This window comes from Anabrus simplex, chromosome 1 (genome assembly GCF_040414725.1).
Source record: "Anabrus simplex isolate iqAnaSimp1 chromosome 1, ASM4041472v1, whole genome shotgun sequence".
Lineage (NCBI taxonomy): Eukaryota > Metazoa > Arthropoda > Insecta > Orthoptera > Tettigoniidae > Anabrus > Anabrus simplex.
In genome coordinates, this window is record NC_090265.1 from 890,702,093 (window position 1) to 890,715,775 (window position 13,683).

A 13,683-nucleotide genomic window follows, 5' to 3' on the forward strand; every position below is an offset into this window, starting at 1 on the left:
ACCAAGAGCATTTGAATCATTCGTTTTGAAAAGGACATCAGTCACATTTAAAAAAAATAAAATCACATTAGAGTTGCCTTGTGCTCTTTAGGACTAAATCCATCCCTTTCAGTGAAATGAGCACCAGTCATGCATATTGTGTTTTAACAGAAATGGTTTGAAAATACTGTATATTTTGAAAGGGGCATCAGTCCCAGAATGAACGTGCAAAAATATTGATGGAGGCTATTCAAACTGCAAGTTTACAAGTGTATTACACGAGGAAATTTTTTCAACTGATTTTAAAAACTGGTGGCAAAAATAATTTAATGAAAATGTTTTATCTGTGGAATCTTTAGGGAGGAATGTTCCTAGAAAGGGAAAAGAACAGCTAAGCATTTCAAATTATTACACGTTTGTGTGTGACAAGTACAACTAGGGAGTTTTGAAAGTCTTTGAATTTATTGATAGATTTATGCCCATAGTTTTAAGTTGGCAGAATGTGTAGCCATAGCTTTTCCTTTTGAGGGATAAGTGTCCAATTAACCCTATAAATATATATATATATATAAAGAGAATAGAGGATATCAAACAACTCCAGCATTACATTCCTGAAGAGCACCTACCCTTTTACGCTGAGATATGCGATTCACCATCAAAGGCTGGAGAAGAAGCCGAATAAAATTCAGTTATAAATTTCAGTTTTCAACACAAATACATTTTTTGTTTTAATATGCCTTAAACACGGCCATTCTCTTGCAGTTATACAGCATTAAAATAGTTTATGCTATATCATGTATGTTCTGCCATTCTCTTATTCCCTCACTTTTGAAGAAGTAGCAATGCTCTAATTTATTACATTTTTTACAAACTCACCTTAAATGTAAAAATTTAAAAAAATTGGTAGAATATGCCTCTTAAAAGTAAATAATGAAAAACCAACAAAAACAAACTAAACCGAGCTCTACAGCTGCAGTCGCTTAAGTGCGGCCAGTATCCAGTATTCGGAAGATAGTAGGTTTGAACCCCACTGTCGGCAGCCCTGAAAAATTTTTTTCCGTGGTTTCCCATTTTCACACCAGGCAAATGCTGGGGCTGTACCTTAATTAAGGCCACGGACACTTCCTTCCCACTCCTAGCCCTTTCCTGTCCCATCGTCGCCATAAGACCTATCTGTGTTGGTGCGACGTACAGGAAAAAGAACCTAACAGATAAAACTTTTAAGTTGACAACTTCTTGATAAAACTTTTTTTTTTTCTTTTTCCCAGAGTTTACAGATTTATGCCCTTTTCAGAATCATTGATTCAATTGAAGTGTCATATATATCAATAAATTGTGTTAGGTACGGTCACATGGAATTAGCCACAGGTGCTTGCTCAACAATTTTAACACTTTTTTTTGGTATTTTATATAAGTGTTCCATTATTTAAAGGGCCAAAAAAATAGTTGTTTAACTTTTTCCTTTGCATTCCCTTTCAAATAAAAAAACATTTTCAGAATACAGAGATGTACTAATGGCCTAGCACATCGAGTCCCGGCCTTCTTACCCTTCGGTCAGAAACCCCATGCTTTTTAAGGCAATTTCAGATCATTTTGTGCATGATTTCTTTGAACATATTCCAAAAACCATTGGCATATTCTGAAGGAACAAAGATCAAGAGGGTTTCTGAAGGCAGGAATTAAGTGTGGATACCAACATTTATATTTCCTAATTTTTTCGTGTTTACTCGCCTATAACACCCCGCTTAATTTTCAACTGTTATTGGGGGGGGGATGAGAATGGTTAAAATTATTGCCTAAAAAATTTTGTAAGTGGCCAGGAAGCAAGTACAACATTTCAGTTAAAGGTGAAACCCACACTTGAGAGCAAGTTTTATGCCATCCTTCAATTTGAATGTGTTACAATATGTTTAAGAAAGTAAAGTGAGAGCAGGAATCATAAATATGAAGTTAGCCATGTATGATTCGTAATTGGGTGTAACCAGAGAGCGTATTATTAGGATGGAAGGGAATAAACTAATTCCAATTCCTTCTATGCTGTGAAGAAAGGAAACCACAAAAATATAGAATAATAGTTCTGGAGTCATCAAGAGATAACGGCAGTGCTGTAAATGACTAAGTAATGCAGTTTAAAGCCTGGAAAATTGCACGGCATTTTGGTATTGCAGAGAAATTTTTGTAGCCAGTAGAGGTTGGTCAGAACACTATTGTGCGGAGAGGGACTAAGTTTGTGCAGATGGACATCACTGTGCCAGCACCGTCCGTCAGATTATACTGACAAGGTGATAGAACTTCACTGCTTTGTCACAAAACTTCAGACACTGCAAAGCTGCACCACCTAGAACTTTACACGGTTCTGTGGTATGGCGTATGTTTAGTCTTCGACCAATCGCCTGTGGTAATGCAGAAGGTGGCGGAAACGAAACTGTTTTAATATGCTAATATAATTTTCTGTATGAACAAAGTATAGATTTAAGTAAATATTTTGTGTCTGATGAATTCATTTTTAAACATTTTTCTCTCTTGTCATTTCTTTCAAAAAAATCATTTTACACCCGCCTTGGTGCACTTTAATCAGTCCATATGCTTTTAAGTCTTAAGAGTATTAGCTACAAATTTGGCTTATGTTTCTTCTGCTCGCAGGACTTCTTTATTCTTTCCAACCTGGCTGCCCTTTCTTCGTCAGTTATGGTTAGGGCCCGGATTATTTAAAAAGGCATATGAGCATGTATATTTTGAACGTTAGTGCATATACAGATATATTTTTCTCTTATGTGTGATCAATTATCTAAGATTTCTGAACAAAATGAACATTGAATGAACTCTATATGTTGTACATCCCTTGGCAACACGAGAAGCCTTCCCTGATCAAGGAAAATGCTTTCAGTGTTGCAATACAAGCAGGTATATGGATAATGATCCTTTTCACAACAGCTATTTCCTTCTTTCTGACATTCCTTCCTCCTTAAGGTCCGCTCCCACGTAGTGGAATGGAATCGAACCGAATTTGTTTTTAACATGTGTTTAAATGGGCGATAGAGATGGCGATCGCCACGAGTCGAATCTAATCGAACCGAACGGAACAGGATTCTCTGCCAAGAATATTTTTCGACCAGCGGAGCAAAATCGAACAGAATTATCAAGATTCATGCAACTTCGTAGACGTTCGGGTCGAGTCAAGATCTTTAGGACTACCATTTGGCGGCAAGCCGGCAAATGTGTATCAGCTTCAGCTGGAGAGTCAGCTGTTTCTTGGATACGGTCGGGAATGTTCTGTTTTGTGAACGTTTATTTAACTTATTAATACTAAACACGGAAAAACTTATTAGTTTAGTTCAAAAATATAATTTCCTCTACTATAAGACCCACGAGCATTACTGCAACAACGTAAAAATCGTCGGCATAAGACCTATCTGTGTCGGTGCGACGTAAAGCCCATAGCAAAAAAAAAGATAAACGTAAAAAATTATGCCTGGGAGGATATAAGCAAGGCTATGGAAAACCAAACTTATTAGAATATTCAATTTTGTGGTAGGTTACTGTAGTCTGTGTAAAATTTATTTCCTAATTTTTGTTGACTTCTTCACAAAATCATGTTATGTTGGAGTCCACATACAGAATATCAGTACAATAATTGACATCACATTTCACGTAGGATGTATCTTTAAGTGTTCATTATATTTTCAGTGAACTATTTCGTAAGTGGAAATCTCTAGGTTTCAAACTGTCGTATGTGTGCTGTGCGGTTAGGGTTGCGTAGGTAGATGCGAGTTTTCATTCGGGAGATAGTGAGTTCGAAACCCACTGTCGGCAGCCCTGAAGATGGTTTTCCATGGTTTCTCCATTTTCACATGAGGGAAATGCTGGGTCTGTACCTTAATTAAAGCCACGATCCTCCCTTTCGTAACCCATCGTCGCCATAAGACCTATCTGTGTTGGTGCGACGTAAAGCAAATTGTAAAAAAATAATAAAAAGGAATGTTGAGGCTACCCCATCAATGATTTCATCCTCCCACGGGACGCAATCTACTGCGTGAAACTAGTTTTAAAAATGATCACGGCCTCCCACTGCATCTGATGTAGCATTTCCTCCTGTAAAATTGAACTTTTCTGTTAAATTCTACTATCTGAAATAGTTGTTGGAATTGCAATACAGTAACTCGGAAATAGACCTACCATCGAAACTTAGCTTCATCGCGCATTCAGCATGCAAATAAATTTGAATACTCTCCTTTTGGCTATCGTGTTAATTTCATGCACCCAGAAACTTCTCCGATCTCTCGTAATTTTTTACCTCCGCAGACCTTCTGTCAGACAGTCCATTGCAAGCCTGTGAAGTTTCCCGTAGAATCCCGTTCGATTCTGTTCCGCTAGATGTGAGCGGTTGAGTGGAAATTTCGGCTGTTCGGTTCGATTCGATTCCACTAGGTGGGAGCGAACCTTTGCGATAGCCTCCCAAAGTTTGCTTAAACAAGTGCGTTCATCTTTTAACTTGCTCTTCGTCTACTGCAGTTGTTTTTACGAAATTCAAATGTAAAAAATGCTTAAAGATAAGAGCATTTCAATTAATCATCACTTTGGATTATAATAAAAGAATCCTTACCAAAATCCAAATAATATACATCTTTCTTAATTAAACTGTGATTGAGGCAATAGTGTCTATACAAGAGACGGTGATGTAGTGTACCGTCAAGTGCGACAAGAGTGTAAAATGTGATAAAAAATTTCAAGCTGAACTACATTCGAAAACTACTTCACATCTCAGATGCAAAAAACAGAGTAAGAATATGCAACATTACTTTTAACCGTCATGGAAACACGGCGCGAATTTTGTACATTTTCCACTGATATTTGTAAAACTTTTTTTACCAGATGAATCTACACTTGGGAAGAAAGATTTACTTTCAATGCACGCTTCTGTTGTGGATTTGATATAATCTGACATACCGTAGGAGAGAACTATGTCTGGATATCGGTAGATGAAACAACCGATTCGTGTGGTTGATACATTGCAAACTTCATAGTGGGTAAATTATGTCCACAATAACCTGACAAACCTTATTTATTTTCGTGCAAAGTGCTAGAAAAATCCAACCACGCTACAGTTGCAAGATTTGTTAATGTATCCCTGAGACTTCTGTGGCCTACTAAATCGTAGAGTGATTGTTACAAAGTGCGCCTTTTAGTCACAGATGCAGCTTCGTATCTGATGAAAGCTGGTCAGTCTCTTCGACTATTTTTTCCAAATCGCATCAATGTCACATGTTTGGCCCATGGATGGCATTGTAGTGCGTACCCTCTTTCCATATGTCAACAAGGTAATTTCAAGGGGGAAAGAATCTGTTCCTAAAAGCAACTCATGTCCAGTTGTACAAAACTCCTCTGCCTCAGGTTTCTCTTCCACCGGAACCTGTTCTCACAAGATGGGGATCTTGGTTATCCGCAGTATCGTTCTACTACAACTTTAATCAAGTGAAAGGTGTAGTTAAGAGTATTGATGATAGCCATACTGCGTGTGTTCGTGAATCAAAGTGCGCATTTGAATCTGAAGCTGTATATAAAGATATTTTCGTCCATGTGCATTATTCGTCTCTTTCAAAGGCGACTAAGGGCCCAGAAACTCTTAGTGCAATCCTACACGAATCCCTTCATTTAATTTAAAATACCCATTAGTTGTTTAAGTGGTGTCCATGGGGAAACTGGAGAAAAAGTTAAAAGGAATCTCAGTGCGGTGTTGGACCCAATCCCAGGACTTAAGGAGATTCAGTCCATAAGCAACTGCATAAGTGGAATCGGGCAGTCTTTGCCAGAAGAGTGTTCGAGCAGTCAGTGCCAGTGTACAAGTATTGCCCAGTTATGTCCGTCGACGTAGAACAATCATTTTCAGCGTATAAGTTAATTCTGTCCGACAACAGAAAGTCATTGATCCCTGAAAACATTGAAAAAACTGTAGATAACGTACTCCCATGTATCATTTTGCAAGGAATGAAAAAATTTATCAATTTAACACTGAGTTGAAATTAAATAATGCATTTGGCAAGTGTATTTTTGTTTATTTTTAGTGCTTATTTTCAACATTTTTAGTGCGTATGAGCATGCATATTTCTGGAGTTTATAGTACTTATGAATCCGGGCCCTAGTTATGGTGAATGGTTTGCGTGTAAAAGTTTTTAGTTTAAGCCTCAAGTCTCTGTTTCTCAGGATCCTCTTCTCCTCCCAGTCTTTTCTTTCTTCTTTTCTTTAATTTTTGCTTAATTGTTTTATTGTGATACCGATCATTAGGATGAACAATAATTATCTTTCAATGGTACTTATTGCTGCCTTCCAGGGATTGGAAAACTTCCTCAAGTCGGGATTGCAGCCCGGAAACGTAGAAGAAAGAGTGAAACTGTGAACCCTGTTAAGAAGAACAGTAGCATTAGTAGTAACAATAGTAACAATGGTAGCAGTCATAGTAACACCAACAGCAATAATAGTAGTAACAGCAGCAATAATCCTGTTACCTCAAATGCACCTCAAGCAAAACCCGTGAGACAGAGGAGGGATTCTGTGACATCTGTGATGCAGAGACGTTCAAGTGCTCAGAGCCGGAAGAAGGAAGCTCAATCTTCTAGACAGACTGACACAAAGAGGGTGCCTGTCAGGAGAAAGGTAAGACTAGTTTGAAGAAGAAAATGAGTTGGTGGTTGTGTGGCAGAAAAATATTATGTTGGCCTGAATGTAAATGGTTTTCTCATCTTATGATGTAGTACTCATCTACAACTTAACAGTAGGTAGGAAAAATTGTTACAGAATTCACATTCATTTGCAGGCTTCAGATTACATTGGTCTACAAAATAAAAACGTTTTTCTTTCTCAAGATGTAAATTAATGGAATCTAAGTGTATTCTTCATTTTGAGCTCAGATAATTTTTCAGATTTTTTCTATTGGGCATGGTTTTTCTTTTTTTGTGGCACTTGTTTAAAGTTTTGTAGAATTAGTACTATTGCAACACTAAATTATAAATATATACAACATTTGGCAGAGTAAAGCCACTAAGGTGCTAAGTGGGATAGAGGGGTTAGTTTTATGCCTTGCCACCTTTGCTCCCAGCAATAACCTGGTACTAATTTTTGGTGTAGACTGAGTAAACCTCACGATCATATGCACCTCCAGAAGTCGGTTTGTTTCTTAAATTTTGCCACTTTTTGGCAGGGAATCGAACCAGTGTCCTTCTAGGTGAACTGAGCCCACCCTTACTGCTTGGTTAGGCAGCAGGTTAATTAAAAAGTTGTATATGATAATTTTTGGCCATGTTTTGCCTTTGTGGTGTCTCTCTTCAGGGTCCAGTAGAAGTTGGCTAGCATATTGGGACTCCATTTGCCTTGGTACCTCTTTTTCATTGTGGAAATCTGCTGATGAAAACATCATGTTCATTGACTTTTTTTGCTAGGGGCTTTCCGTCGCGCTGACACAGATAGGTCTTATGGCGACGATGGGATAGGAAAGGCCTAGGAGTTGGAAGGAAGCGGCCGTGGCCTTAATTAAGGTACAGCCCCAGCATTTGCCTGGTGTGAAAATGGGAAACCACGGAAAACCATTTTCAGGGCTGCCGATAGTGGGATTCGAACCTACTATCTCCCAGATGCAAGCTCACAGCCGCGCGCCTCTACGCGCACGGCCAACTCGCCCGGTATGGTCATTGACAGCCTCAATATTTTCTTGTAAAAAGTCTAAGTAGGAGTCCAAGAAATGAAGATAGAAAGACATGTTGCATCCCATGGTAGTATGATTTCAGAAGATCGCTGACTATTTCATGATAGTTTTCTATTTTATGATTTCCAAGAAAACCAGAATAGATGTATTTGAATGATTTCCAGGCATCCGGTGTATATAACAGTTCCTCAAAATTTTCATCATTAGTAATTCCTATAAAATTTCTGCCTTCAATTTTTTTGTCAACTTCAGGAAATTTAGATCCCTGCTGGCACCAGAGGTATTCATGGATATTCATTGCCATTATGCAGATGTACAGCCTTCAGTCTCACTTGTGATGAGTTTATGAACAGTTGCCACTCATTTGGTTGGTGTTGGATGTCCAAGCACACAAATATTGTTACATCAAACTAGGTACACCTTTCTTTTTAGAGAGGTAGTCTTTGAAATCACTATCGTGACTACGGTAAATGCAGATATTCTTACTTTGTTGAGTAGCTTCCAACCTTCGATTCTGGAGCTTAAAACTTCAGCCATTTCTTTAGACAAATTTAAATTCCGAAGAAGATCGTTAAGACCTTCTTGAATTAAAAGCTGGTTGTGATGAACAACTCGTGTACAAACTCTTCTAAAACCTAATAAAAGAACAATATACAGCACAAAACATTATGGGTTGATTCCAGCTTCAATACTGGTCGTCTGCTAACCATAGCAATGCAATATCTGAACATTACAACATTTCTGTAACACATAAATAAGCCTGCACCATGTTGCCTAACCATTCTGAATAAAATTCTCACATGCCAGGCTGAGTGGCTCAGATGGTTGAGGTGCTGGCTTTCTGACCCCAACCAGGCTAAGTGGCTCAGACGGTTGAGGCGCTGGTCTTCTGACCTCAACTTGGCAGGTTTGATCCTTGCTCAGTCCTGTGGTATTTGAAGGTGCTCAAATACGTCAGCTTTGTGTCGGTAGATTTACTAGCACGTAAAAGAATTCTTTCAGGACAAATTCTGGCACCTTGGCGCCGCCAAAAGCTGTAAAAGTAGTTAGTGGAACGTAAAGCAAAATAACATCATTTCATATGTGATCAAAATGTTTGACATTTGACCAAAAATTTGTTAATATAGAGAAGTATATTATACGAAAGTGACTGCCGTGAAAAACTATGTCTTATTGAACAATTCTGATTAAATATTTAAATTCAGCATAAGATATTGCAAGAGTCGGTGTTCAGGTTTGCATTGTCCATGCATGTTGTATATATTGCAGGTGCATGTTTGAAGTGGTTTTCTCTTAATAGTGCATACTTTGTGTTTTTCTCCTATTAAGGTATTTTGAGCCTTGAGTGTAGACATCAGCTTCTGCACAACAATTTTGGAAAATTTGCCATGTATTGGAGGTAATTTTTGGTTAACTGCATGACTCATGTTATCTTCAAGAAGTTGAGAGGTGTTGTAGTTATTGCCAGGTAGGCTTTTTAACAGGCAGAGTGCCCGTTTATAATTAGCAGCGTACTTCATCCCTCCTTGGCCAAATGGACCAGCTGTTACAGATTTCATCTCACAACTTCAGCATTATAGTCGAAAGAGAAATTATTACAGAAAAGTGACATCACGAGAGAGAAAAAAAGAACGAAGAGGAAAAAATAGTCAATCCCTTCTAGCATTACTACTCAACCCTCCTGGTTTCAAGGCTGGTGAGTTGGCAGCTATACAGCACTTATTTGATCATCACTTTCTTGTCACTACATGTGAGCATTGTGAAATTCATTGTGCTTGAAGGAGCTGTACTCTGCCCTTCTCCAGTGTGCATGGTATCTCTCTCTTTGTTGTTTACAGACAAATGGGTGGTACTTTAGTGTGTTGCAATTCGAATTATTCTTGTCATTGATTGTAAAAATAGTTATTAGTTCTAAGAAAATGGCAGTGCCAGTGTTACAAAAATATTGAGAGGTTTACACAAAGGAACGGCTATTCCTACTTGCTTCACGTGTTAGTGAACACTACATGTTCTGCAGTGTGTGCTCGTGTGATTTGCCTGTAGCTCATAGTGAACGAGATGATTGTGGAAGACTCACATAATTCAAGAAACAACATCTACGGTGAATCAAAATTATGAAAGAAGCCTGTTTAATCATTCATACTAAAAGTAATGAAAATGAAGTGACAAATGCCATGTTGAGTTGCATTTCTTTTGGAGCATAATGTCCCATTATCTTTTTTGGACCATGCCGGAAATTTATTTAGTGTTCCCTGAGTAAAATATTGTAGAAATATGGTTTTGCGAGAAATAAAACCTATGCTTTAGTTCAGTACATGGCATATGAGCCAAAAACGGAACTTAGTTTACTTGTTTTTAAAGAACCTTTTTCTTTAGCTACTTGTAGTGTGAATTTAAATGCAATTAAACTTCATCCTATAGTTGTATATTTCTGTAATGCTCAGAGATGCAAAATATCAACTTGTTTATTGTAATTATTAGAGAGTACTGACAACACAGGTGGGGGAATTTTCTTGGTTATCAGTAGTTATCCTGATTATCGCTTATCATGGAAAAATGCATTTTTCATCTGACAACGTATACACAATGATAGAGGCAAATTAAGGTATTGCAAAGTTTGCAAAAATCATACATCATACATCTGTACACGAAAAGCAGCTGCAACACTTGCACTGCTGTCTTCTTGACACGTTCATTACCTGCTTCTCAGTGGGACACTTGAATGTCTGGACCAGACATTTTCATGCCCGCCCCTCTTAACATGCATCACTTAATAAAATTTACCATTACTCCTGAACTATAAATGTTAGAAACATGATACTTTGTGCTTACCTCTAGTAGATATTGAGGGTGTGATACCTGCTGTCACAGGTTCCAGGGTGGAGAGGAACACTACACTTATTGCTGTACCATATTGTTTCACTTCTAACTTTCCATTTGAACTATCCATTTGAACGATCATCGGCATACAATTCTTCTAAAATATCATCATCAGCTTACGCTATATAATGCGAGCGCTTGATCTTATCATTGACTCAACCAGCAGAAAGAAAGTCAACGTTATTAACTAAATCAAAGAATAAAAGAAGGCTGTAAATAAAAGAAAAGAGTAAGATATACATCTATGATTTATTCCACTCAGTGTGTAAGTCCGAAATAGTTTAATATATGGTCAAGAGATGTCACAGGGAGACAGGAAACCATGTCGTGAACAAAACCGGGATTTCTCGGGGCCCGTCACCTACCGCTGGCGTGCGTACTATGAGATTTCTCTGGGCCCGTCACCCATGTGTTAACATTGTACTTGGTCTCAACGATCCAACTGCAACGACACATGCGCCCAATTGTCGGCAAAGGTATAGCAAGCGTGTATGAAGTCGTGGTGATAATTTTAACGCCTATTACTTTGTTTTGATATTTTTTGAAAGTCCATGTTAGTATCTGTGCAGTGCTTTGTGTGTGCAATCAACTAGTTTTCAATTATTTCAAGAAAATGTCATACTGTTTCGTTCCTCGTTGTAAATCGGGCTACGGAAGGAAGCGTGATGGTAGACAATATTTTACACCACCAAAGGGAAATAATCTGTTTGCGAAGTGGGTTAGAGTCATTTCGCGGAAAGATAAGCAATTGTTGGCCAAAAGCAGAATATGTGACCTGCATTTTTTGACAGATTTAATTATAAAGGTGGACTGTTTCGTTGTGAATGGTGAAAACGAACCTCCTCATGTGAGGTGGAAAATAAAACCAGGAGCGGTGCCTCATATATTTTCAAATTTACCAAAATACCTATCCACTGAGGTAAAATCGCGAAAGGCACCCATTAGCAAAAGGAGTGAGCACAGTATCAAGAGGATAAGGAACGAGAATCACGAAGTGAGTGAAGTAGTGATGGCAGCAGTAGGTGGTGAAGTTCAAGGTCAGCCTAGTTGTAGTCAGATTCAGGGTCAGTCTAATTCTCTATCAGATGCCAAGAAGATATTATCTCTCAGAAAGCAACTAAAGAATGCAACTCATAATTTAATGCGAGCTAAATGCAGTCTTTCCTCAGCCAAAGCTAGGATTAATTTCCTACAGGGGCAGATTAAGAACACCGAATTTCAGTTTATAGATCAAAAATTCTTAGTATGAAGCACTAAATTGTTACACTGTGTAAAACAAATGTCAAGTAAAATCTTCCAATCGGATGAGGTACAGTAGTGATTTTCTTTTAGAGAGTTCATTACTTAGAATAACATCACCTAGAGAATAGGATATAGGCATAATTTGTTAGCTCTTCCCCCACAAAGCCATTTGAGGAAACTCTGCAAAGGACTTAAATGTCCCTATGGTGTAAATCCTCATTGCTTAAGTACTATTTCGGATTATTTTAAGGATGAAATGGACGAGAATCAACGGTACGGGATAGTCATATTCGATGAGGTTAAACTAAGAGAAGAGATTCAATTTAATGTGGGGCGATATTTTTTACGAGTGTCTTGACTAGATTGAGGCGATTTCAGTTGTGCCACATGGAGCTGGCTGTTGTATTGAACCCACTTTGGACATTATTCCAAAACTGGTCTCCCACTATAGTGCCTATTCTTCTTCAGAGCGGGAGAAATCTGCAGAGAAATGCAAGCTCGACAATCTGCTAAGTCAATTCGTAAACTATCGAAAGTGGCCTCAAACAAATTTGGGTGAGTAATTTATTTGAGATAAGTGCCATTATTATTTACAGTCTGGGGTATGTTTAATTTGCTCTGTATAAAAAGGATTCTTTAAGTTTGTAAAGCACAATGTTGCTTTCACTTTTCGTAATGTTTCATTTTATTTCGCATGTTCTTATTAAATTTCAAAGATATTTCTTCGTGCGGACTGATAATATTATTTATAACTCTCTGACACTGTTATTCGTGTGTTGTATTTGATTATTTGCGTATCAATGTAATTTCCATTAAATCAGCTGACCGTGTAGTGTTGGTGTTAGGCTCCACTAGCTCCGCTCTGCGGGAGAGCGCTTGAACTCAATGATGATCTCACTATTGTCGCGGCCACCAAATTAGGCGGGTGAGGAAAACTGTGCTATCATCAGATATGGGAACGGCGAAGCGACAGATGGTCGAGGGTCGCTTACCTCCGGGCATGAATTGGCAACGCTGATCATGCAGTGCTGTCGAACTGAAGGCCATCCGCTCCAGGCCACCTTACCCGAGTCGTTCCCTGTCGTGCAGCTGTTGAGCTCGCACCGTAAGTGCAGTTAAAGGTGGCCAGTGAATGTGAATTGATTTGGGCTCAAGTCAAGAGAGAAGTGGCAGAGAGGAGGAACAAGACATTCAAAATAAAGGACGTGGAAAAACTCGCGTCAGAAGCCATAGAACCGGGCGAGTTGGCCGTGCGCGTAGAGGGGCGCGGCTGTGAGCTTGCATCCGGGAGATAGTAGGTTCGAATCCCACTATCGGCAGGCCTGAAGATGGTTTTCCGTGGTTTCCCATTTTCACACCAGGCAAATGCTGGGGCTGTACCTTAATTAAGGCCACGGCCGCTTCCTTCCAACTCCTAGGCCTTTCCTATCCCATCGTCGCCATAAGACCTATCTGTGTCGGTGCGACGTAAAGCCCCCTAGCAAAAAAAAAAAAAAAAAAAAAAAAAAAAAAAAAAAAAAAAAGCCATAGACTGTGTGACTGCTGCAGACTGGGAAAAGTGCTTGAATCGTGCGGAAAATCTTCAAACAGACGATTGGGCCAAGGAAATAGTAAGGGACGAAAGAATGGAGCCATTCATCATCATCAGTGTAAAAGACGACTCGGCAGATAGTGAGATGAGTGATGACAGTGACTAAGAAATCTTAGACTGCCTTGAAGCTAGAAACCGATTCTTACTTCATTGTAAATTAATGTAAACCTATTCTTTAAAGTAGTTCTTTTTCTATATCACTCAGTACAATATACAGTATTCAAATATTTAAAGTTATAATGTAATAAAACTGATACAGATTAATATATAATCCAAAAGTAATTAAGGCGTCCTG

General features: G+C 38.5%; 1 protein-coding gene across 3 annotated transcripts in view; it reads left to right on the top strand.

Moving 5' to 3' along the window:
* LOC136857706 (inactive histone-lysine N-methyltransferase 2E) overlaps positions 1 to 13,683 on the top strand; it is a 335,033-nt gene that overhangs the window by 124,362 nt on the left and 196,988 nt on the right. For all 3 annotated transcript variants that reach the window (XM_067136572.2, XM_067136570.2, XM_067136571.2), the window contains exon 7: positions 6,308 to 6,630. In XM_067136572.2, the coding sequence (XP_066992673.2) occupies positions 6,308 to 6,630 (323 nt within the window). The remainder of the gene's footprint in view (positions 1 to 6,307; positions 6,631 to 13,683) is intronic.